The 27340-nt window shown below is 32.8% G+C and overlaps 3 protein-coding genes across 3 annotated transcripts; 1 reads left to right on the forward strand and 2 right to left on the reverse strand.

Annotated features, from left to right (window-relative positions):
* Positions 1–831: 831 nt before the first annotated feature.
* On the forward strand, positions 832–2982 carry LOC134231289 (uncharacterized). The gene is made up of 4 exons (XM_062713228.1): positions 832–1006; positions 1217–1365; positions 1460–1666; positions 1952–2982. Exons 2-4 carry the CDS (start codon positions 1224–1226, stop codon positions 2980–2982), a joined length of 1380 nt encoding a protein of 459 aa, XP_062569212.1. The 5' UTR covers positions 832–1006; positions 1217–1223.
* A 977-nt stretch (positions 2983–3959) lies between these two features.
* LOC134231290 (WAP four-disulfide core domain protein 1-like) lies at positions 3960–12743 on the reverse strand. Its single transcript, XM_062713229.1, has 7 exons — positions 12232–12743; positions 9068–9081; positions 5947–6044; positions 5795–5836; positions 4461–4604; positions 4216–4330; positions 3960–4077 (listed from the first exon to the last, which is right to left on the reverse strand). Exons 1-7 carry the CDS (start codon positions 12358–12360, stop codon positions 4032–4034), a joined length of 588 nt encoding a protein of 195 aa, XP_062569213.1. The 5' UTR covers positions 12361–12743; the 3' UTR covers positions 3960–4031.
* A 370-nt stretch (positions 12744–13113) lies between these two features.
* On the reverse strand, positions 13114–16410 carry LOC134231294 (uncharacterized). The gene is made up of 4 exons (XM_062713233.1): positions 16224–16410; positions 15786–15929; positions 15154–15369; positions 13114–14366 (listed from the first exon to the last, which is right to left on the reverse strand). Exons 1-4 carry the CDS (start codon positions 16273–16275, stop codon positions 14116–14118), a joined length of 663 nt encoding a protein of 220 aa, XP_062569217.1. The 5' UTR covers positions 16276–16410; the 3' UTR covers positions 13114–14115.
* Between the last annotated feature and the right edge of the window lie 10930 nt (positions 16411–27340).

Consider the following 27340-nt stretch of genomic DNA (forward strand, 5'->3'; position numbering starts at 1 on the left):
TTTTCTCTGTCCCTAGGTTAAAGCAGATTTTAAATTGCAGAGTTAACATATTCAAAGATGCCTCGTTCAAAATTTTAATTTCACATGACCCCCGAGTCAAGAAGGTGTAAAACAATATTGTTTTGTTTCGTCTGTGATGGTACCAAAAAGACAATTACAGACAAGTAAATAAGTCTACCATTTCTTTGTTTACTAAATTATAAATTGCACCTATTTTGTTAATCCCTGATCATTCATTTTCTCTCGGGCAACATACACTTATCTATTAGTTTATTTTCTTTCATTTCATTCTTAATGTTGTACTCGTATTTTACTCAGGTGATCTTTTAGGCCCTTGTTTTTATATATCCACACAAGGAAAGAAATCTGATAGATATTCGTTTATATATAAATATATATTCGTTCGAAACTAAAACAAACATGCAAGTGTACACAAATAATACTTATTTACTTTGTTACACTTGAGGCGATATCCAAACCTATTCTTAATATCTAGCAAATACACATCCAAGTGATGAAGATAATTCAAACATTTGCAGGTAATGTTCATGTACATTGTGTATCTAAAATTTTATATTCATTTGCTATCAATTTTTTGAATGAAATACTTTTACAGGAAACTACCACAGCAAGTTAAGTAAATCGAGTCTGTTACTTACAACTGTAGATAAGATTTTAAAGAAGACTAACATCGATTAATTTATGTACCAGTATTTCAGTATTAGCTTCCAGAGTTTTATGTGATACAAATGCATATTTAAGGAAACAGGATATTGTAAAATTTAATTGCCTCATTGAAATACTTCTTACTTTTAATTAAATCAACATACTATTGCGATTTGAGGGTAAATATTTAATTAAAATTAGTTGATAAATGATAAAACTCACTCAAGGGGCATTATCTCTTATATCGACAGATATGAATAGAATGTTTACCTCATTGTGTCATTAAAATCACAAGATACACAGGGGTCATGATGTTTCTGGACTAAGCTAACTTTGTAAGGTAAGATTGTCTAATAAAAGAATACTCAGTAATTGTTTAAAATTAATTTTTAACGATGTCTTTTACATTTTATCGTATATGTAATATTTCCTGATAACATAAATATACAAGATAGCAAAGTAAAGTTACTTTCGAAGATCCTTTTAAATACTCATATCCATATATCCTTCTGTTTAAATAAAGTTTGCAAACATGGACAGTATTTTATAGCTCTGACATGAAACTAAGAAGACAAGATATAGAAAGATTACTGGCCGTATTCATTGGCTTTTTAAGCCTGATTACATCGGGATCAACATACGCATTTGGAGCATTTACTAATGCTATAAAGGCACATTTCAACTACACTCAGTCCGAAGGTAATACTCCAACACTTAGTGTAGAATATATGCTGGATGTGCTTGTACCTTCCTTCATATAAGAATGTAAATTTTATGCTTTTTTGATTAATAGTTGAATTCCTTAGTTCCATGCCAAATATTGGAATATCATTTGCATTTCCTGCTGGGATAATTATTGAAAGATATGGTCCTCGTTTGTCAACATTACTTGGAGCAGTATTCAGTTCTCTTGGCTATGCCTTGTTATACAGTACAACTTTACAACAAACATTCTACCGTTCAAAGGTCTGGCTCCAGTGTGTATATTTCTTCATAGCAGGTTTGTAAGAAGCTTTAACAAACTCAAAATAGTTCCTAAAAATAGTATGGGGTTTCAGTTGCTTTCTTGAATGAACTGTTACCACATTTTTTCAACGTTTTTCATTATGGTATATAGATTTTTTTCAAGATTTTTTTATTAAATTTTAGAACAGGAATTTTATACATGTAATTAGTAAAATTTGGGTTTTTGAGACAGGTGAGCGTTTTGGACCATATTGTTGGATATTTTTATATGAAAAAATATGAACGATTTGAAAATGTTAAAAATGTCTATAAATTTTAGGTTTCGGTGCAACATTTTTCTACATGACTCCACTCTCAATAAACATGGGGAATTTTCATCCAAAACACAGAGGAAAAATAGTAGGAATAATGGATGCCTCATTCAGTGCGGGGCCTGCCATATTTGCTGCAATCTATGGAACAATGTTTGTTCAGGGACATGTGACTGACGAAGAAAACCAAGATCTGAAGGGATTCTATCTCCTTAATATTATATGTGCTCTGGTAGTAGGTGTTCTCGCTTTGATTTTCGTGAAACGAATAAGTTACGATTTGGATATTGAAGTAACCCGTATCATCAATGATGATTCAAATGATGACCGAACTCCAATAGCAGTGGAATACAAAGAAATGTTCCCAAGAGAAATCACCGGCATAAAGCTCCTAAAACGCTTTGACTTTCATTATCTTTCCTGGGCCTGTTTCATTTGCGCTGGTTTGCAGCTTATGTTTCAAAATAATTTAGGCACGTACCTAAAGTCCTATGGTTTGGAGAGTTATACAACCCTCTTTACAACACTAAACCCTATTGCAGCCATTGCATCTAAATTTTTTGCAGGTTTCATGTCAGATGCCATCATGCACTGGGTGCCTAGGTCTGCTGTTTTGTTATCTTTTAACATTGTACAAACAGTAGATCTCGGATTGTGTATATTTTTTGCAAACAACTTGGCTTTATTTTTTATCACAGACCTCGTGATTGGATTTGCAAATGGCGCTGTTTGGTGTTTAACGCCTACTATGATTAGTGAGTTTTACGGAATGAAAAACTTTAGTAGGAACTGGGGCTTCATCATGTTAGGGAATGCAGTGGGTGGACTAGTTCTTCAAGAAGCATTCGGAGTTCTATACGATATAAACACACGCTCTACAAATCAATGCTACGGGCTTCATTGCTTTACATGGAGCTTCGTCATTATTGCAGTTTCAAGTTTATGTGCTACAATTCTAAATGTTGGTCTTCTACAGAAAAAGTTGGATGAGAAAAAGTACGGAAAAGAATGTCCAAGAGCCGAATATTGTTGTACTTAAAATAAGGGAAATAAAATAAACAGCCAAGTGAGACGTTACTTCTTTCATTCAAAGTAAGGGTTCTGAATGATAAGATATTTGTGAAATTTTCACCCATACTAAGAGGGCACCAATAGCCATTGCAGGACTGCTAATTAAGTAAGATCATTTTGTGCAAGTACGTACTGCGACAAGGAACCTCAGTTTATAGAGTCTTGTTCGAAGGACTGGTCTCCAATCCAGCTGGGGAATTGGAATCAATTCTCTAGAGCAATGTTTTTTTTAATAAATATTACCTGAAGCGTACTTAAATAAAAGATTTTCCTTTCACTAATTTGTGTGTAATCCACTGCGGCACGTGTCCTTCGGATGAGACCGTATTGAAACGAGGTAAATTATTGACAAGCAAGTTGATGAAACAAGAATATGAGCAGTCTCGTTTAAAGTCATCATTTTGTAAGTTCTATGGTCGATACAATGACCTTGTCAGCAAATACAATTTATCATTGAGTCAAATGCTGACTGACGTTTTTCATACCAATTGTTAGTCCATTATTTATACACTGAATTGACGACGGATTTTTTCCGTTATTTCCTGATCATGACAAGGAGCTCACGGCGGGTGTGACCGGTCGGCAGGGGATGCTCACTCCTCCATGGCACCTGATACCACCTCTGATGTTTCGGGGGTCCGTGTTTGCTCTGCTCTTATTTTGTATTGTTTTATGGACTTTGAGATTGAATACTGTTCGTTATCTCCATATCCTTCTATGAAAACCTGTGTCACGATAGGGTGACGACACGAAAAGTTTTGCAGCCCGCAATCGGCAAGTGATGGTGCCGTCTCTATATGAGTGTGAAAATCTTAAAGGGACAAACAATCAAAGCGAATATTTCATCATGTGGTTTCGGTATATATGTAAGTAATGATAATAGAAAAACATAATATATGACAGACAAGACACAGAAATGTAATAAATATACCATGCATAATAAAACAATGTACATGTATTTTATTTCTCTTTATTATTTTAACATTATCCTTTCCTCCACCAAAACGTATTATCCATTCACCCTTTCATTTCCAAGCATTCTAGAAAACCTTTTTTGCAAAAGCTGGAAAAGGAAATAAAAAAAGAAAACTTAATTCATAAAAGTATTATAACTTCAGGTTTTTCTTTTAATCACAAGGTCCAGAATGTTAGAAATACAGAATCGTGTGCGAAAAAATATATTTTAAAAATTATTTCATACCATTTTTTGCCATCGAATAACATGAAAGCTCCTTCCGCTAAAATGTATTTATCAAGTATACATTGTCCAGTGGCTGACGACCTGTTGTTTTGTTTACGATGGCCACGAACAACTGCTGAAAAAACAAAGACGTAATCTTACGTAAACACCAGAGAAGCATACGCTGGAAAAGAAGACAGGCAATATGAACAGTAGTTCCTGGACATATAATAAATGTCAGATGTCGAGGAATTTCGATTATTTACCTGTTTCTTTTTCCGGAACACAGTATCCTCTGTTCTGGATTCTTTTCTTCCTGTTACCCTTTATTATCACGTGACAGGTGTATCCATGGGGACACATCAAGGGATCCTCATTTTTTCCAAATGGAGACGTTGTACATGTTTGAACTTCAAAACAAATAGATTTACTCTATTCATAAAAATCTTTATAGTTTCAATCGCATCTTTAATATTCCGTCAATCACCCGTTCATATAATAAATCCCGAGGATTGGTCGGAAGGTTATCTTAATAGTAGTAAGTTAAAAATAATTATGTACAAATATCTCAGTCTAAAATTCAGCCAGATCAATATTCAACACTTTTCAAAACATAAAATAAAAACACGATATTGGGTTTCGTCTATCGCCGCAAAGCATAACCGACGTGTTTCTGACGTAACTTCGCGGAACTCTTTTTTGGCTCGTTCATATAATTATAACAAATGATTTTATTTTAGGAAACTGTCGAATTCAAAAAAAAAAGTTAAGGCATGTATTACATGTACTACATAGTATGAGTGGACATTTTCTTTACTTGAATGCTTTGCTTTTCTACTTGTGGCACTTGTGACATTAGTTTTGGATCAACTCTTTATATTTAAACAGTAAAACTTTTTAATATTAACCGAATTAACAATATCTTCTCTTACAAACTCTGGTACGAATGATTTTCTTTAAATATAGTACTCAAAACAATGTTTCGTATCGCTATCGAAGTATAGTATATCTTATATGTAGGGTATAGTACCTTATGAAATGAAATATACTGTATATGTGGAGATTACGAACAGTATTCGAGCTCAAAAGTCCATTAAACAATTCAAAATAGGAGCAAAGCAAACACGGACCTCCAAAACATCAGAGGTGAAACTTTTTCTTTAAATTATGTGATTTTTTTCTGTTCTTACGCTTCGATCATAGATATTCTTCCATAAATATACACATTAAAATACTAGTAACTATATCGAACTGTCAAATTCGTTCTAACGATTTAATTCGTTATATCAGTATCTTTAAAGTTATAACAAATTTATTTTAACAAAATCGACAAATCGTTATATCAAATTCAAAAATATTTTTGATAGGTTCTAAATGGTCTTCCTTACATGTAACTTTAAAATTTTCAAAGTTCTTTTGCATTTTTCTCTTTAAGGAATTAAAATTAAAAATCCCTCTAACCCCTGCAAGTAATTATTTTGGTAAGTATACGTATGATAATTACTAAAAGAGAAAAACTTGCTCTAGTGAAATGTGTGTTATTAAAGGAACAACACGTTACAAAATTCGGCTCAAAATGGTAAAATGATCAAAAACTCACGTTCGTTGTTTTTAGAAGGCCCACTGATAAGCCAAGATACACCTGAAATGATCAATGCAGTAAAACTTCAATGCAGATTATTTTTTTAAATACGTCCTGCAATAAATCTATCCATATTTCATTTCAATGATTAAAAACTTAAGTACACTCACCGGACACAATTCTGCTTCTGGGCTCTTTTATCCAGTCAATAACTGTTAAAATTTGAGTAAAACATACACTAGTAATCACTGTATTCTGTATCTGAATACTGCAAACAGCAGCTTGTATACACAAGTCATGTTCACAACTGAACTTTGTCGTTTCAATTAAATAATGTTTAAAAAAGTTGAGCTAAAGATTTCTAAGATTTGAATAAAAATATGCACTAAGAAATGAATTTTAAATGTGTGAACTGGTAGTCTGACCAATCATAACTGTACAAACATTTATTAATATTTTGAAAAGAAATTCGTGATTAACCGGCATTAGACCTATTAATTTAACAACTATAACTATGGGCAGCGGAAAGGGCAAAAATTACCATAATGAGAAAACAAACAATTATTTTAATTTCAATGACCATAAAAACTTAACAAATGATATACATGTACAATGCATTATCAACAGACATTTTCGCAGAACAAATATTCATTAAAGAAAAATTAACGACCACGTATGTAACAAACATATATGAATGCAAAACCAACGATCATCTTTGCAGTAAAAACGTACATAAAACACGACAAACGAAAAAACTTAACAAACGTGCAAGCGGTAAATCTAGTCTTCCCGACTCCCGACGGTCCAGGAATTTTTTTTTATTTTGGCGATTTCTTTTTTGTCGGCGCACAGAAACTCTTCAAACTTCTCAGGCACATTTCTAGGTTTAAAGAAATTCATTAATATATAAAAACTTAAACAAATTTGTGTATTTATAACTGAATCAGCAGTACCACCAAAAAGCGGTAAATCGAGTACTCAGTTATAAATGCGAAAACCACTATGGGAAAAAAAGGATAATGATGTTTACAAAATAGAATCGCGATTAAAACAACAAACTGACGTATATTTTTTTAATAAATGAAAACCCTCATTTACATGCCAGAAAATTTGTATGCTCAAAAAATTCCCCACACATTTTTTTTACTTCGTATAGAACTCTTTGCCATAACATGTTTATGTTCCTCTGCTCTACAGCATAGATGTGGTCTACCTCGGATCCCCCTTTAATTTTTTCTTTTTTAATTTTAATTTATCTTAAAAATTTCAAATGAAAGAAAATAATTTACATAAAATGAAAAAAATCTCATTCTCCTGAAGGCCGTTTCGTCATTATTTATTTATTTATTTTTTTCTTGGTTGTTGTTGTTACATAAATTGGTTTTCCCCAGTTCTTTAAATATTACAAGAATCTATTATGATACATGTAACTTTACATTACAGTGAAATATCATATGACAAGCACGTAGCAACATTTCCCAATTTTAAGAGTAAGGTCAAAAAAGGGTTATGTAGTACATGTATATTAAGAAAAAAAAATTGGTACTGAAAGAAGTTTTTTAAATCTTTTTTTCAGCTAGATTGAAATTTTTTCTATGGTTACCCCCTCCTTTCAAAAACGATGCTACGTCAATGTATAACAATGCAATACTTTCATTTTGCATGGTTCTGCTAAAGTACAATGTTAGATTAAGCTATTTTTATGAAACGTTTGATAAAAATATCTTTTGAAATCAAATCATTTTGATGTTATGAATTTTTATAGAATTGTGTGTTCATTTTTTTTATTAACACCACCAATTTTTACTGAAATACTAATTCCATCTTCAGATTTGAAGTTAATTTTATTTCAAAAGTTATTGAAATATCAAAAAAGCCACTTTTCCTAAATATTTGTATAAAATTAAAATTTGTGAGAGTGCAAGGATGTGTCAAATTGTCAAACCCGTTCTAAAATTTTGAAGTTTTAATAACTTTATAGATGAAATGAGATTTTAATATATTTTTGTGTGAACATGCAGCACAGTTAATTATATATAAGGCGGGGCCTAATTTTATACAGAAAATATTAACTTCACACATCTGTACAAGGTCTTCAAAATACTACAAAATGAAATTATTTGCTAATTCAAACAGCTGGATAGCTGAAATACTACATACAAATTTACAATTACATGCATTTTTGTCGTTTGTTATATCCCACACAGCAGTATACAAACAATGCATCGATCGCAATGAACTTGTCATTGTGACGTCATCTCGCAAAAATGACGCAGTTTGTACACAGTAATAAATACAAGCAATTTTGTTGAAAAATTTTTATATATAAAATATTATTTGCAATTAAATAAAAGGCCTATAACTTGGATGCGATGTCTGTTTTAGTATTTTATTGATAAACTGTGTGTACATTCTCCAGACAAGTGATACTGTCGTGTGTTTGTATGCAGATTCATTGAAAAAGTACTCGATGGGCCCTAATAAATCGATTTATTGCAAGGGCATTCCCTCAATATATCTTGTCAAGTTTTTACACATAAACTCAAGAAGCATTAAGATATTTGAAAAGTGCTGCGAACCTCATGAAATCTTGCAAATAAATTAATTATAATAGCTTCATTTAATGTAGTTGACCAGCAAAATATTCCACCTGCCGTCCAACAGATTAATTTTTAGCAATTAAAAATGGGAATCTATATAGGTTCGCAGCACTTTTCACAAACTACATATAGCGTTGAAAAGAATTACAAATTAAATAAAGATTTTTAACTTTTTATGTCATTGCAAATTAAAATAATTGTTTGTTAAACTGCAAGTATAATTGCTAAAATTTTTGCCGACATCACGTGGCCATATAAAAAATAATGTTCCCAACATGTAGATTTCAACCACATTACATTATTTTGATATCAGTGAAGTCCTAAAAAGAATCGCCCACCCTTATAAAGTATGTAGTTTTTATCTTAAAAAATCGCCGATATTTCCATTTTGTAACCTTAACTGTGCTGCGTACTGGAACTCGCAATTTTTCTTTGTAAGAATTCTTACGAAGTTTCGGAATCCAATATCTTTATATATATGGTAGTTCAAAATTATTTTGGTTCTTTGGGGAACAAAACTTTATGATTTTGAAAAAACCTGTTAGAAAGGGAACTATGAGTATAAGTTGGATTACCACTTGTTAAATCCAAGTTCTTCAAAAATAAAATTTCTATAATGAGCCTTACAAACGAAGACAATGTTGTTACTTGCTTTGTCAGCAGGGACCAGTTGTTATATGTTATCATCTAATAATCATCATAATTCTACAAAAAAATTGATGTTTTATTTTGTTATTATTTAATACGATTTTAACATGGACCTGATACATTTAATCCATTCTGACAAAGTGTCAACTTCTTTTTCATATCCATATTTCATATCTTTTTCATATATATACAAAAAAACAATATACAAGATACACGTGAAAAGGCGGAAATAAACTCATATTATGAAGTAACAAAAAATAATTATGGTGGACAGATTTGTTCATATACTCTATTTATGTAACTGCATTATTTAATTAATATTTTGGAGTCAGCAGATGACAGATGTGATAAGCAAGATCTTGTTCATGTAATATAATTGTCTTAATTTTAATAATTGCAATTCTTATGCTGTGTTATTGTCCTAATATAACTAACTATTTGTCGCAGAATTTGATGCTTGATTCAATTGCAACATAATCATAAATTTGCCCCCGAAAAAAAAAACAAAAGAAGGGTGGGGGATCCTTTTTTGAAAACATTTTTTTAACATTAAAATATCTATCTATGAAGAAATGCAAAAAAGTAGTGCTTTATCACAATTTGTTATCCATCAATTTAATCATTTTACATGCAAAAAAAAAAAATCACATGATTTATATGAAATACTAATTCGACAAAAAATTGAACCGTTGGGTAAAATCTCTTGGAATAGAACATTTGACTTGAGCATTGGTGAATAGAAATATAATTTCAAAATTTCAAAAAAGGTTAAACATGGTTCCTGCTTATAAACAATAAAATAATGTGAAATTGCACAAAATTAGTAAAACCGTGTTTTCCTTTGTCAATAGAACAATTTTTAATTGAACATATTGTCGGTGTTATTGCCTGTTTATAAAATCCACTAATATAACTTTTTCAAAAAAAAAAAAAAAGAATTTGTATTGGACTCCGTGAAGAAAACTGATAAACTTAAAAATATTATTGCCTTACAAATAAAACATTATATCTATCTGTACAAATGTACAAACAAAAAATCTCCTTAGGTGGTCTGTTATCCTCTTTTAAGACAATGTATGAATTACAAAAATATATATCTTATAAAAATAATGAAAAAGAATCTTTTGATGAAAGCTGGAAGCCATTAATGATTTAAACATCTCTCTCTAACGTCCTTCTCTCTCTGTCTCTGTCCTTTTTTTCTCTCTCTCTCTCTCTCTTTCTCTCTCTCTCTGTCTTTCTCTCACTTTCTCTCTCTCAATGTTTGTCTTTTTGTAAAAAAAAAAAAAAGTTTTACATAATGCAATAAATTATAAAAAAAAATAATTTATTACATAGAATGGTTGCAACATTCATAAATTGGTAACATATTTTAAATGAGCACTTTCCTGGCAAGTCTGGTGCCCTTCCATCATCCAGCGATCTATTTATCTTGGTAAGTGCTCTTGCTAATGATGGATATAAATGCACGAGAGTAGGAGTCGAGAAATAACAGCGGGTTTATATACAATGTATGCATCTTTAATTACTCCTGTCTGGACAAAGAATTTTTTTTTTAAATTTTAAACTCATGTTGTATCTTGTATGTTAATAAAGGAATTTGGGAAGGGAAAACAATTCTCTTTGGTAATAATAACAATTTAATAATCTAAATTACTCATAGAAAAGAAAAGTACGACTTTTAATTACTCAAATTAAATTGGAAAAGGCGAAGACAATAAACAGGATCGGATGTTAGAATTTTCGTGATACGAATCAAATCTCTCAACTCTGATCAAATGATCGTTCCCCATACATGTATATAACACATATCACTATAATAAATAAACTACTACTATTTGTGAACAGGAAAAAAAATCAGGTGCGATGTGATCAAGTGCCTTAAAAAACTCGAAACTTATTCCCGTAAATCTGGAAATTTTATAAATTTTTAGCAAATAGGAATTGCATTCGCAAATATACTTCTCTTAAAAACATATTACTAATAAGAAAATGTAAACAAAGCAGTGGTAATTCGCAAAATTTTGAAACATAAAAATTTATCAACACCATTTTGACCCAAATTTGCAAAATAAAATCGACGTAAAAATTTCCAGATTCACGGTAATCATTTTATATCAAAGGAATCTCATTTCCTTATTAATAAAATCTTAGCTCTTTTCAGTAAATTCACAATTTATGATAATATTTAACTACAAACTTCATACATTATCAGAAATCAAAATGATTTACAAAATACAAGAACTATAAGTAACATTTACCCGAAGCTAAATGTTATTTTTGCAAACATGTTTCGTTTGAATTCTGTAGAAAAACATCAATCCGCGTGTTTCAACCGAAGAAAAAAATAAGAAAAAATTCTTTGCTATCACACCTGCTTCGACAACCCAGGAATGGTAAACGAAACCACGGCCTGCAGTTTGTCTTCAGAAGTGAGAAAGATAGTGTTCACGATTTACGGAACTGATAACAGAGATTCTTGAAATATCGTTTACACGGAAAGCGAAACTAGAAATCTAATCCATAAGACCAGACAATTCGTCTGATAGGCATTGTTCTTGACTTGCCTTCCGTTCGAACATAGAATGGATTGTAGAATGAAAAAAAAAGCTTACTTTACACAAGAGATTGATTTTGCTAAAAGTGGAACATAACTGCCACACAGCAATGTTTTAAACATTTAGTCCGAGGGGAACCTTTCTTTGATGTTGCTGTTATCTATATTGTTTTACCCTAAGAAGCATGCCGTGGAGTGGATTTCAAAGCTCACCACTTTCTCTAAAGAGAGAGGGAAGCGCAGTACAGTCTTTTTTGTCTGCTTTACTGATTAAGTTTTTTCCTGTATTTATACATGTACTCATTACTTTAAAGTTGAAAAGTTGTATCGTACATACTAGTATATATTGTTGTTCTTATAAAATTTAGATGATTTTCACTCAATATCTAGAATTCCTTTAGGAAATTTTTTTTATGGAAAAGTATATTTTTAAATAAAAAAAAAGTACTAGTAACCATGTACTTATATTATATTCAGAAAAATTTACTTTAGTTAAATTATTTTTAAGTACAGTAAGATATTTATATATTTTTTTCTTGTTTTTGTAAACATATTACTATGGATCGTTTGTACGTTTGTATATATATAGTTTGGAATGAGTTGGTGGTTTTATATTATTTTTCCACCAAATATCAAATCTTTATACTTACTAATTGATCTGCCAGCCATCGGGTTTTCTCTTTTGGTATCAAAATGTCTTCGACATTTTTAGCAGAAAGACAGGGCAAATAATTCCATTTCACTATACAAATTAAGAAAAATTGTTTCAAAACTAACATTTTCCTCGCCGAAAAATTCCTTTGAATTTTTACATTTGAAAGAATTTTGCTTCAACCTCTACTCCCTGACGGTTACAAATCGAGCTAATTATATCTACAGCGCATCCGCAATTTAACGGAACACATACCGATTGGGAAAGGTGTAAAATTGTCCAATTTCACAGAACGGTCACTGAATTCTTCTGCCAGTGGTTCAGCAGTTGCCGCGGCGGGAAAAAGCACGTGGCTTTTATTATTCTAACGCTAATATAATTATGATAGTTTTGATCGGAAACGTCTGTAGCGCGTGTTTGGATCTGGTTATCAGACAGTTTTAAAAACAAATTCATCAAGCCGGCAAATGATAATTGAAAAGCAATGTATTCCAAAGGTAACCGCTAAGCTAAACAAACACCACGATCCTACATGTGTGCTTACAACAAAGGTACTCTCGGTATCTGAAATTCTGAACTGAAATTTAATTTAATTTTAACAGCCAGCTATCTTTCAAGGACACCTGAATTAAGTTTGCAAAGATAATCCTTTGTTAAACTTTTTCTAAAATATTTTGTATTGTTGTAAGGATCTTGTTTAGGCGATCTGACTTTAGATCTGCTCGACTAAAATATGCGAATCCTATCTGCAGCACGATTTTTATGCTATAAAACTTTACTACTAGTATGTTCCTCATCCTGCAAAAGCTCACTGTAGTGTCATTTTTGTTGAATTGGATTAAGTAAAACAAACAACAATTTTATGCATAAAATATGCCATTTATTAAAAAAATCACGTGATTGATGCAAAAATACACAAAAAATGACAATGACCAAACCTGGTTACACAATGCAAAATGAAATTTCAATATGCTATCCTCCTTAAAAATTCGTGAAATCAGAAGTACGTACATACAACAGTACAAAAACAATTTAATTATCAATAAATAGATTCATTCAAAATAAAATGTACAAATAAATTATAGTGCCATGTACATGTACCTCTAAATATAGGTAAAGTAAAAAAGCTTGGATAGATGACAGCGAGGCTTTCAGTATCGTTGTCAGATAGAAATGATTAAATACCAACTGGCCAGTTTATGTTTATGCATCATAACACGTGAGTTCGAGCATCATATAGTCTTTTTGATTGGTTAATAGCAGAAGATTAGAAAATGTTTTGACCTGGAATTTTTTTGTTTACCATGTTTAACCAGTGACACAAGAACTTAAATATTTTCCCCTAATATATATGGCACCTGTAAATTCAAAGGAAACTCTTGTAGACAGAAAAAAGGATATTTAACAAATGCATTTCGTTTACGTTAATGTTGCTTTATGTTTCCACTATCTACACCATCCTTTTTCGAAGGAATAATTCAAATAGAGAACAATCAAGAAAAAACAAAGCAGAACATTTACGGTTTCATCAATTAATTATCTTTAAATGATAAACAATCAGATTTTCTAGCTCTTGTTACTATTTGAATATCAAATTTAGTGATGAGCGATAGGAGACACATATAACAGATTATCAGAACATCATTTACACATGATTCATACTTTACATCCTTAATCCTTGTTTCAAATATTATTCGATGATATAATCTTGTACTATGAAGCTGGACATACGTGTTTTGAACAAAGAAACTTTCAAGACAGATATGTAGAATATGTATCACTCTTTTACCGTCTTTCTGACATAAACTTTTGCTATTGTACAAGATCTGTACAAAAACATGTTTTTCTTTTGAAGACTCTTAGTCTCTGAATCGATCCATTTTCAGAAAAACAAACAATATGCCATAAATAAAACGAATAAAAGTCCATTCCAATGTTTCTCTGTATTCGCTGCAGACAAAGGGAATGGTCCGTTACAAAAGTTTGTCTGACACAGACGTACACATATGACGTATCCCTGCCCCGTGTAGCCACATGTCGTCTGGTTGTCTGGGTGGACGTTACTCAGCTTAGAGAGTCTGTAGGAGAAGGATGCCCCATCAGAACAATCCCTAATATAGGAATGTACCTCTCCTGAAAGAACAATTACATGTATGTATTGTTTTATAAAGAAACATTGAAAGTTCTTAACAATATGGCAAATTAAATATAACCTATTTTTCTGAGAAATGTAAATTTGATATATATTTGTAATGAATAAGTCTGATAGAAAATACTGTAGTGAAATTCCTTTGATCGAGTTAATATTTATATAATCAGAGTTTAAAATAGTCTTAGCAATCAAAAGTTATCTCCTATGTCCAGTCAATGTTTAAAACATTCAGAAGATCAAGATCTGACTCAGCAGATCTTAGGAAAGTACATAAGCGGACTCATTCAAGCGTAGAAGAGGAAGGACGTATTACGGACAAGGTAAGGTATTTGTGTTAGCTCATTTGCGGTGTCTCAAAGTTCTGCAGACGGACCATTTGAGCTACATAAATCCTTACAGGTTACTAAAATACTATTATATAAACGGGTGTTCGAAACCCGGTGTTGAAACTATAGGTCTGGGAGCTAGTGCTCAAACATAGTGTCAGACCAGGGGCTTAGTACTTGGAGTAGGAAGATAACAAAGTAAGGAAAACTATAATTATATAGACGATAAGTTTAAATCATTGTGTTGTTGATTATTATCGATTGTGTTTGTTCTTATATTTAAACAAAAATCAGCTAAATACGTCAAATAACGTAAGGAAAATTCTTTATCAAAACTTCATCCGTGGTCGAACCCACAAAACACATTACAATACTGGTATTGCATTTCAAATAAAAGACAGAAACTATTGCAATATGCTTACAGTGATTAGAAATGGATTACCTCTATTTTCAATTGTTTCAATCATACAATATGTGAAGTTTGCGTATCCCCCACAGTTCTTCGCGTATTTCATTGTACTCTGTTGTGTACTTTGTTCTTTTGCCGTCTTTATTCGGTCCTTTACTTCACCTCCCTCTCCCGCCATAGTTTTTATGTTTGTTTGACAGTCAGCACCACGCTGGGTGTCTGTACAGCTGTAGCACCACAAATCGTTCACTTTATATACAAAAAATAGTAAGAATTTAAAGTACTGCGAGCATGATAAAAACACAAAAATTATTTTCTGATCATTGACATGAAATCTAAAGCGTTGAATGTAAATAATTTTAACCTTCTTGACGTAAGATTTTTACTTAAGTATGATTGCTATTTTGCTTAGAATTCTTTTACCTCAACTCTTAAAACTTAAATGATACATGTTTCCTTTTCTTTTGTAGTTTTCCCTTTCCAAGAATTTTAATACAATTCACAACGTATCGCGCAATTAAAACCCCTATTCTCCCCATGTATATGAAAACGAAAGTAGAAATTCTTTTTTTTTTTTTTTGACACTGAACTGACTGAAGTTTTCATATTTAGAAGAAAATGACTTTTTTTCTTCTTCATACTTCTGTTTTATGTGAAAGTCGCACCTGCTGTGGTTGTTTGCATTGTAGTAACTGTTGACTCTGAAGTTACAATCTGTGTAGTGACCGTCGATTCTGAGGTGCTAGTAATAGTACTTGTTTGTTCTGTAGTGCTGTCACTATAAGTACTGACGTCCTGCGTTGTTGAAGCTTTGAACCAATGATAAAAAATACAATTATGCTTATAGTTACAAAATCTCATTTTAACATTTAAATGTCGTATTTAGAATGATTTAAGACATGATTGATTAATATCATCCAGGAAGTAAATAAGTAAGTATTTTTTCTTCCGGGGTGTAGTTGGATTAATTGGCTCGTAGGCACTTTGATATCTTGAGCATGAAAGGTTTCATTCCAAAAATGATAGTGTTTTGAAAATTAAAAGACACAATAAAATGGGACAGATGGACCCCCTTCAAATGTATTAGAGTTTTTGTTACTTACCTAAACTTTGGTGCTTCAATATTCCAAAACACAAGAACAGGACAAGAAGCATTTCTAAATATTTTATATTTACTGTCTTTGATAACTTATTGTATTTGCCTCTGAATAAGGTCTGTCTACCCCTCACATTTTCACTGTAATTACCCTTCGTGTATTATGTTGGAATACGTGAAGTGTAATGCATACAGTACTGTACTTCATGGGTGAATGGTTCGATCTGTTTGAATACACATATTGACATGGTGGAATGCTTGTCTTATAAGGACTGGGGTATTTAAATATTTCAACAAACAATACTTCAACAAACCGGGCTTTTAAAGTTAAATGAATGATTATGTTTCATGAGAAGATCTAGAAAATGATTGATTTTTTTCTCAAAAAAGCTATCCATTTCTTTGGAAATACGTGTATCTTATTTTTATGGAGTATTTTTATTTAGAAGAATACATTTAAAGAATGAAATCAACGGAATTTTACTATCAATTGATATGAAATAGATGGAGATAACGTACAGTATTCAAACTCAAAAGTCCTTTATACCTTACAAAATAGGAGCAAAGGCAAACACGGATTTCCAAAAAATCAGAGGTAGGATCAGGTGCCACGGAGGAGTGTTGATGTTTATGTTTTTCAAAAGTTCATCACTATGCAAAAAATTTCATTAATGAAAGACGTTATTTGTAGATATGTTTCTCTTTATGCACAGATTTAACAAGAAAGATAACTGAGAATTGTTTGTCCATTTTACTTTTATTCATAATAAACATTTTAACTTCGACTTTCAATTATCCTCGGAATGGTGTGACTTATATAATGTATTGAAAAATCGAACTTTTTGATTTTGGAAAAAAAAATCTGATTTCAAATTGTCTGAGAGTTTCTTAATAATAACCATTATTTACCTAGGATTACACAATTAGCATACGACTGGTTTTCATTGTGGTCCTGAATCAAAACATATACTTATAATCATATATGATCATATAAAATTAGTATCTTAATATAAAAACACAAGATATAAAAGTACAATCACATGAAATATATAAACAATAAAATCATATTTGTAACAATACACTCATAATTTGGCACACTCATTGAATTTGAAAAAAAAAAAACTGGTTTAGGCTCTGTTAAAATTCTCAGTAAGATACAGTTTTTTTTAAAATCACTGAACTACAGAGTTTTCGTGATTTTCTGATATTTTGTACCAAAAGAAATAAATAATAAATCAAATAATAAATTAACCAAATACCTGCAAAAACCAGCAACTACTCCGACCGGGACAAAATCATACACCCCAGTCGTGCTCGCCGACAGCAAAGGGAAGTGGCTAGAGCAAAAAGCAACCCTACCAACGGAAAGAGAAACTAAATGGTGGGCGAAGGGAGGACGAACTTGTAAAGAGGGATACAAATGGCTCAAATCCAACTTCAAATCTAAACAGAAGAAGCTAGGGAACATCTGGCTGTACGTGTGGTTAGGAACCTGTGACTTAACAACTAAGAACAAGAAGTACATAGCCCTAACCCACGAGGATGACCGAGCTATAGAGTATGCGGCCGAGTACCTACAGAAAATCAGAGAGCTGGTAAAATCCTACCCAGGTTGCAAGGTAACATTCTTGGAGACTCCCACCTACTCGATTAAAGACTGGAACAAACACAAAGGGCATAAAAACCCAGATGACTTCATAGATCAAGACAAAAAACTAGCAGACCAAATATATAAACTTAATGAAAAAATCCGACAGTTAAACCAGAAAGAAGATACTCACTCTCCCATATTCGGCACAGATCTTATCAAGAATTCCAAGACAATAAAGAACAAAAAGACACGCACAGAATTGAAACGGAAAACGCACAGCTTCTGGCTTTACATAGATGGAATTCATCCAGGACCTTTACTCGCAAAAGTCTGGGTAAGAAAGATTGCGGAACAATCAGTTAAAGACTGCTGGACATCATAGTAACAACCCCCCACACCAACCTACTGTAACATAATAAAACTATACCAGTCAGCGAGGATTTTCCTCACTACACTGGTCCGCCTTATACGTAGTCAGTGTGGATTTCCCACGCTACACTACTAATAAAATTATCCATTAACTATAGACACTCAACCTAAATTATTTCCAGTCAGCGAGGATTTCCCTCACTATACTGGACCGCCTCGTAAGCAGTCAGTGTGGATATCCCACGCTATACTGCTAAGTATACAACTCTGATTCAGTGAGCGAGGATATTCCTCACTATACTGAAAACCCTTTAACCATCAAATATTGTTACAGTAGAGACCAACTTAAAGAATGCATACAAAACCATTGTTCATTATTGCCATCCTATCTATATACCTTAGCCTGAATAACAGCAAATCCTGGCTCAAACAGCAAGAAAATGTTAACCTCCTTAACGCAAAACTTATGCCATACAGTAGAAGACCGATCCAATTACCTGTAAGAAACCAGCCAAATACAGCACTGTTACTACTAATTATTATACAAGCAGGCGACATCGAGGTCAACCCAGGACCCAAAGCCGCACACGTGGGTTATGCGAAAGACCAGTTACATGGTCCAACGAAGGCGTATGTTGTGATTGCTGCAGCATCTGGCACCACCGCTCGTGCATTGAATTGTGCACAATGGACTATGAACTCTTACATAGATCCAATGTCCAATGGATGTGTTGCAAGTGTGACAGCTTAAACATATCGTCCTTCACCTACCACTACTATGAGATTGAAAATACCAGTTACTACGAACCTCTTTCTTCTGATGAAAGTTTCTTGGACTCATTCACATCGAAATTTAGCCCACATAAAACAAGTAGTCCTAAATCAAGCATACAAAGTCCACATGCGACATCATATACAACTCAAAAAAGCCAACATATTAGCAAAAACACAACGAACCCAATGCAACACCTACCAAAGAAAAAGAATCTAAGAATACTAACGGTTAACTGCAGAAGTATTCGAGACAAAACATCAGAATTTAAAACTACAATATCCTATACCAAACCGGACATTGTAATCGGGACAGAATCCTGGCTAAAGGGAATAAAACCAGGGAAAAACCCCACAAAAGACGCCATCAAATCATCAGAAATCTTTCCAGAAAATTACGCGTCCTTCCGAAATGACAGGGGCACATTGGGAGGAGGAGTATTCATACTAGTCAACAAAGACATAATAGCCACGGAACAACCTCAGTATGTAACAGCATGTGAGATTGACTGGATAAAAATCAAACTAAAACACGCAAAAGACCTATTAATAGGTGCATTCTACATGCCTCGCAGAAACATCAACATTGTAGATGAATTAGAGAAATCACTCAAATTAATTTCAGAAGATGGCCAAAGTAACATCATTCTAGCTGGCGATTTCAACTGCCCAGACATACTATGGGACAATTTAGGACTCAAAAGAAACGCAACGGACAAAGAGGTACAGAACTCACTGGTAGATGTCACATCTCAAGCGGGGTTAACCCAAATTCAAAGGGAAAACACTAGGGAAAATAACAACCTGGACCTGGTCTTCACAACAAACCCCTCTTTAGTCAAATCATCTTCCGTAATCCCAGGCATCTCGGATCATGCAATAGTCATTACCGACCTAGATACAAAGCCGTTTTACCAGAAACAAAACCCTCGGACAGTATACTGTAAATCACGTTTTATTCGCGAGAACTTTATTTTCGCGTAATTACGCGAGACAATGAGCTCGCGAAAATTTCATTCTCGCGTATAAAAGTATTCCTTATGATTATATAAAGGAAAACAACAATTCGTGAAATATATGTCTCGCTAAAAAAGAGTCAACGGCTATCTCGCGAAAATAAGGTGTCGCGAAAATTTAGTGATCTACAGTACATATGGTCAAAGGCGAATTGGGAAGGACTAAACAAAGACCTTGGAGAAACAAAAGACCTACTGATTGATCTGGATACGAACAACAAAGACGTCGAGAATATGTGGCAAACATTCAAAACCATCCTATTCAACAGCCTAAAAAATAACGTACCAACAAAAATGATAAAATCCAACAATAGGCTCCCATGGATCAACCACAAAATCAAAAAGATGATCAAGAAGAAACAAAACCTGTACAACCAAGCAAAAAGAACAGGGTCATGGACAAACTATAAACACCACCAAAAAGAATGCAAAAGACAAATCAGGAAAGCAGAATGGAACTACATAAATACAGCAATCCTGGAAGGCATGGATAAGAACAACTCGAAACCATTCTGGAAATATGTTAAATCTCGCAAACAAGATAACATCGGAGTAGCACCCATAAAAGATAACGGGCATTTAATCAATGACAGCAAAGAAAAAGCAAAGATCCTTCTAAGACAATTTTCATCAGTCTTCACAAAGGGGAAAGTAAAAACAATGCCCTCGACAAACATCAACCTAAAAACAGGAATAAAAAGAATCACCATCAGAGAAGAAGGCGTGGCAAAACTGCTTAAAAACATCAATCCATCAAAAGCAGCCGGACCCGATAACATCCCAAATAGAGTCCTGAAACAATGTGCAGACCAAATAGCACCAATATTGTCGATTATATACCAAAAATCACTAGATACAGGGGAATTACCAAAAGACTGGCTCAGCGCAAACATATCGTGTATCTTCAAAAAAGGGGATAGACACGCAGCTGAAAACTACAGACCAGTCTCCTTAACATCAGTACCCTGCAAGCTACTAGAGCATATCATATGTCGACAAATGATGAAACATTTGGAATGCAACAAAATATTAACATCCTTGAACCACGGCTTCAGGTCCGGATATTCCTGCGAAACCTAACTCGCTATAACCATACACGACATGTTACTATCCTACGACAAGGGTCATCAAGTAGACGTAGCAATCCTGGATTTCTCGAAAGCATTCGACACTGTTCCCCATGATAGACTCCTACACAAACTCAATCAATACGGGATAAGAGGAGAAATCCATGACTGGTTAACAAACTTCCTAACAAAAAGGACAATGAGAGTCCAGTTAGATGGGGAATACTCGGACGACACTAGCGTGGAATCCGGGGTACCACAGGGAACAGTACTTGGACCCATACTTTTTCTCTGCCATATAAATGATCTCCCTGACGCAGTAAAATCTTCAGTTAGGCTTTTTGCCGACGACTGCCTTTTGTACAGGGAAATTAAATCACCCAAAGATCAAAACCTACTACAAAAGGACCTCCAAAAACTGGAACAGTGGGCATCTGACTGGGGTATGAGATTTAACGCAAAAAAAATGCTATATACTAAGCATACGTAGAAAAATAAACAACCAATACATCCTTGAGAACCACACCCTAGAACAAGTGGCATCAAATCCCTACTTAGGACTACAAATACAAGAAGACCTGAAATGGAAAGAACATATAAACAACATCTCAAATAAAGCCAACTCCACCCTAAGCTTCCTAAGAAGGAACTTACAACACTGTCCAAGGGAATGTAGAAAGATTGCATATATAGCACTAGTGAGATCCATAATGGAGTATGGAGCAGTCATCTGGGATCCATACACCAAACAAAAATCAACAAAATTAGAATCCATCCAAAGAAGAGGCGCAAGATTCATAACCAAAGACTATAAATCAAGGGAAGAGGGTACAATGACAAAGATGCTTAAAGATCTCGACCTTCCCTTATTACAAACCAGACGCCAACAACAACGGCTAATCTTTTTTTTACAAAGTGGTTGAGGGGCAGATACCAGCTATTAAATCAGACCAATATATAAAATTCCAAAAACCGAAAAGAAACATCAGACCGAAAGTGTACGAGGACTATCAAGCGACAAATATTATAAGAAATAGGATCAGGAATAACAGCCGTGCAGTTGAGATACTTGATACAAAGACAGACCAACTGAAGAATTCACTCTTTGTACGCACAGCTGTAGACTGGAACCACCTGGAAGAGAAAGCGGTCCGCGCCCCAAAGCTAGAGAGCTTTAAGTCGGCGATAGAACATCTTCGCGACTAAAGCGCCCCCTATCCGTCACATCAAAGCCCAACGGGGTTACTGTGATGTAACAATACAGAAGTGCGGATGGATAGTTATATGAATGTCTGTAATTGTCTGTAACTTTCAAGTATTCACACCAGATTTACAACATTTCTCAATTATATTGGTATACATTTCTCCCGATTGTTTCGAATATTGAACAGCATCTAATTTCAAAAGACCATTTAACAATACAAAATAGGAGCAGAGCAAACACAGACCTCCAAAATGTCAGAGGTGGAATCAGGTTGTATGGAGGAGTGAGCATCTTCTGCCGACGGGCACACCCGCTGTGTGCTCCTTGTCACGATCGGGAAATAACGGGAAAAACCGTCGTCAATTCAATTTAAAATAATCGACTAACAATCAGAATGAAAAACGTCAGTCATCATTTGACTCAATGATAAATTGTATTTGCTTACAATGTCATTGTATCGATCATAGAACTTACCAAATTGTGAATTTCAATGAGACTGCTGATATTCCCATTTCATCAACTTGTTTGTCAATAATTTACCTTCTTTTAGAAATTGTACACACGTAGAGCATGCTCTTGCGTATCGAATCAACTGACGAATATTAACCACGTATGCAGGTGATAAAGGTATATTGCTGCATAAGTAAGGGAAGTTGACGATTGGAAAGTTAAAGTCATCACCTTTGCCAAAGCTTAATTGTTATGATACCATTCACGTCTTTTTCAAGTAAAATATTCAAATATGAAACAAATATGTCAGACTCTGTGGCATATTTTATCTGTAACTAACCGGGATTTATCGTATCGACATAAGAATGGAAATAACCATTGCTATTTGACAATACGTCGTCGATATATCAGAGCAAGTGTTTTCTCCTTTTTTCAAATTCTGCTTCAAATGAATACAAAAATAGGTCAGCTTTAAACGGGATGCAGTTGGTACCCATGGGAATTAAATAGATTGTTGGAAGACCAGGTCTTCAAAAACCACATAGAGATTGTCAGCATCTTTTTAGATATAAACTTCATTTTTATTAAAAAGCAGCTGTCAATGATATTAAAAAAATCTGGACTTTAATCTATCTTGGTTAATGGTGTGTTACAACGCACTTTGAAAAATTACGCACTTTGAAAAAAATTTTCAAAGTGCGTTAAAATTTGGGACCAAGCTAACGCACTTTGAAAAAAATAATTTTTTTTCAAAGTGCGTTAATATGGACCATATTAACGCACTTTGAAAAAAAAGGTAAAGATTGATCAATATTCCTTCAAATAATCGGTATGATAAACAGATTCTGGTTTGATAACTTTTTTTATGATAAAGTCACAGTAGGACCTGAGATATTGACGTTTTAAATGTTTAAGGTTTTGATAAAATAAAAGGGAAAATTTTTCAACGTCATACCAGTTAGGTAAATACATAATTATATGAATGCTTTGAGTATAGCATAGACATCGAGACTGGGCGAAGGGCCAGGGGAGGGGATGGGGGGCTAAGCCCCCCACTTATTTTGGAAAGATATATACATCGTATAAGCATTGAAAATGCAGCGTACCCTTTTTAGGTTTATTGCTCCCCTCCCCCGTTTGTTACCGACACCTATGTATTGGAAAGATAAAGATTTGGACTGAGGGATCTTATACCCGTCTTCTCCTCTTTTCGACGGGAGTAAATCAATTCATTTTTGAGGTTAGGATTAGGCTTAGTTTTTTGAAAGATAAATAAGTAAAATAACAAATAAAATATTTCCATGAATAAAATATGATTTTTTTCCCAAAGTGCGTTATGTGTCTCCATGGTAAAATATATTGATGTAGAATCTTAACGCACTTTGAAAAAATTTTTCAAAGTGCGTTGAGTTGGTCCCAAATTTAATGCACTTTGAAAACTTTTTTCAAAGTGCGTTGATATTGTCCCAATTTTAACGCACTTTGAAAAAATTTTTCAAAGTGCGTAATTTTTTCAAAGTGCGTTGCCACAGTGGTGTATAAAATTGAAAAAGTTGTAAGTTTTTAAGCTGTTGATTTTGGCCTTCTGATGAGAATTTTTATGTGTCCACATCTGATTAACATTTTTGCACAGTACTCTATAATTTGCTCCTTGCTACTGGTAATATTCTGGTGAGGAGTAAAGTCAGAGGCTTGTTTGAACATTTACTGGCACCCGCTATGTATTTTATATTTTTTGATAATTGCAATGGCTCATAGACACATCAAAATTCTTTATTTTTAGATTTTCTTTAAGAAATTTACCATTATGATTTTTCAAAAATATATTTTTATAATATAAATCGTCAAATCGATATAGATTATTTGCATTATGAGAAAGCAGTACCGTTCTAGATGTGTGTTTTATTGTTCTTCGTAAAAGATAAATATATACTGTCTAGTTTTTCAATATTTCTTCCATGTTTAAAGTGTTATTGCCCTTCTTGATTAAAGTAAAACATTTAAATATTGCTCCTGAGCAAGGTTAGAGAAAAATGAAGGTTTCAGATGATCTTTTATTGGAGCTTGGACACGTGCCAACCAAACGTGGTTCCTTGGAGCACTTAATTAAAGAGTACAAAACTTCTCCACAAGAAATTTTCTTAATTTTCATTCACAAGCCGTTAAATGAATAATGAACACATAAAGCGATTGCAACTTGCTACTTGTAGTTGCCGGGGGTATCTGTCTTATTAGGGATTATGTTAAAATTGTAAAACACAATGTACAAATTCATAGGATAAGTAAATAAATTTTATTACATTTTTACCCGTGAAATACAGTAATTTATTCAATGAATAAAAATCCTGTCACAGTGTGACGAATATCAGAAGTGCGGGAAAACTCTCGATTTCCCTTCCCATAACGAAGATTGTTGTAAGAAAATCTTCCTTGACCTAATATAAGATAGATGGAAATAAATAGACCATTCTGACAGCGAATAAAACTGTCAAAATTACCAAAAATTTATTGCTAAATCCATGTTTACAGTGTTTTCACCTCACTTATCTCTGACGTTTCAACCGCTCAACTATGACGTCATGTAGCCTATGACTGTATTACAAAAAGACAGAGGCAAAGGAAAAATCAAAGAATTTTTTTAAAAAATGTAATAAACAGAAAATTCAATGTTTGAAGTACTCGTGAAAAGATAAAAAAAAAAATCCTGTCCCACTCGTGAAATAATTCCATATTCAACTACAAAACATTAAATATCTTCTATTTATTTATCCAGTATCTTAAATAAACAAATGTATAGTTAAGAAAAGTGAATGGACACACTCTAAAATTGTCCCTCCGATTACTCATCCAGAAATATAGTCCACACAGAGCATCAGACAATCCAACAACCTCCATTCTAAAGGGAAAAAATTCAACAAAAAAGGTATGGAAAACCAAAGGATCCAAAATTCCAACTCTTCTTTCTTTAAATGATAACATTTTAAACTTTAATTTGTACTTTGATAATCCTTAATTTATAATTAATTTAGTCAATATTCTTCTATTACAATCTTTTTCGAAAAAAGAAATCAACCTTTTTTGATAATCTTTAAATGGAGAAGACTTTATCTCTTATGTTTGAAGAAAATATAATTAAATCAAATGAAGTTAACAAGTTTGAAAAACAAAAATATTAACAGAAGAAATTACGTTAGGACAAGACCATTAATTAATGCATTTCAAAATGACATTTTTGTAAGTTTAGAAATCATGTAATATAACACATCTTCCTTAAAAAAAATTCTGGGTCCTAAAACTCGTCTGAATAAGCCTTGGTTGTGAATGGTCTATTGCTTACTTTACTTTTAAACATCGTCAAGTAAAATAAGTGGGTTTTTTTCACAAGAACAATTTTGGTCTCCTAGCAACTGACGTCCAAGCATAAGCCAAATCCCTCTCATAGCGAAGAGAAAAGATGGTCTAATTTGATAATGTTAGCTTGATAGGACTGTCAGTGACAGCACCAACAACAAAAATAATAAATAGGTACACTTAAATAAATTTGACAAAACCTACGTGATAAAACGTGATGAAAGAAATGTGACTTTGGTGTATGTATATCACTGGTACTTAGTCTTTGTTGAAATTTCTTTTCTATATCCGTGAGGATATAGAGTTCATTCATTCTCTTGTTTATAAACATTTATTGTAAATTATTTTTTCCTTTTTTTTTTTTTTTTTTTTTTTTGCTATTTTAAATAAAGTCATTTAAAATTTGAATCATATTTGAGACCTTTTAAAATTAAATGATAATTTTAAGAGTTATTCTTCTTGGTAAAGGAGCCAAGATATATTTTAAGAAAGACAACTTTTATACATTGAAAATACTTATCAACTGTGTATGCTGTGTAATTCCTTTTGCAGGGGTAAAATGGAGAGTTTTATAAAAGATTCATTAGGTTTAGGTTTAGGTTTAGGGTAAAAGTTAATCAACATTTACTACATTTATACCTGTAAGTATAAATGTCGTATTTGAAAAATCAATTATTATGAGACTTTAAAATTGAACTACCTCGATCAACGTTTTTTTTTTTTTTTTTTTTTTAGAAATAAATTTCCCACAAGATGATTATGTATTTAAAATTTCCTTAAGTCTCACAGGTTGTCGATAAATGCTCTGATAACATATCATTTAGAATTTATTAATTTACATTCCATACCAATGAAGTTAACTTTTTTAACTTCAAGGAAAAAACAGCAGATTATTGTATAAATAATAGGGAAAAAATTAAAATGAAAAAAGAAAATACTGAAAAAATACTTTTTGCTTTAGAAGGGGGAGAACAGTCCTTTCTGAATAAATGTAAAGTTTTGCTGGGTGGACGTCTAGCATAACTGTTATTTACAATCATATACTTCATTCAGAAATTATGAAATTTACATAAATATGTAAAAGAAGCACATTTTTCTGTCCTGGTCATGAAGGAAATATAAAACATATACATATACAAGTATTCAAAATTATTTGTATTAAATGATTTACATATTTTTTTACTGCTTTAAGGCACGTGGTTCTATTTTTTCTGGCATTTGGAATGTAATGAAAAAAGATAGCCTGGTAATTCACCTACTGTAAAAGAAATTATAGAGATAATAAAATTCACAAATATTCCTGTA

The sequence above is a fragment of the Saccostrea cucullata genome, unplaced genomic scaffold, assembly GCF_032062105.1.
Source record: "Saccostrea cucullata isolate Sc308-1 unplaced genomic scaffold, CSIRO_AGI_Scuc_v1 ctg462, whole genome shotgun sequence".
Classification (NCBI taxonomy): domain Eukaryota; kingdom Metazoa; phylum Mollusca; class Bivalvia; order Ostreida; family Ostreidae; genus Saccostrea; species Saccostrea cuccullata.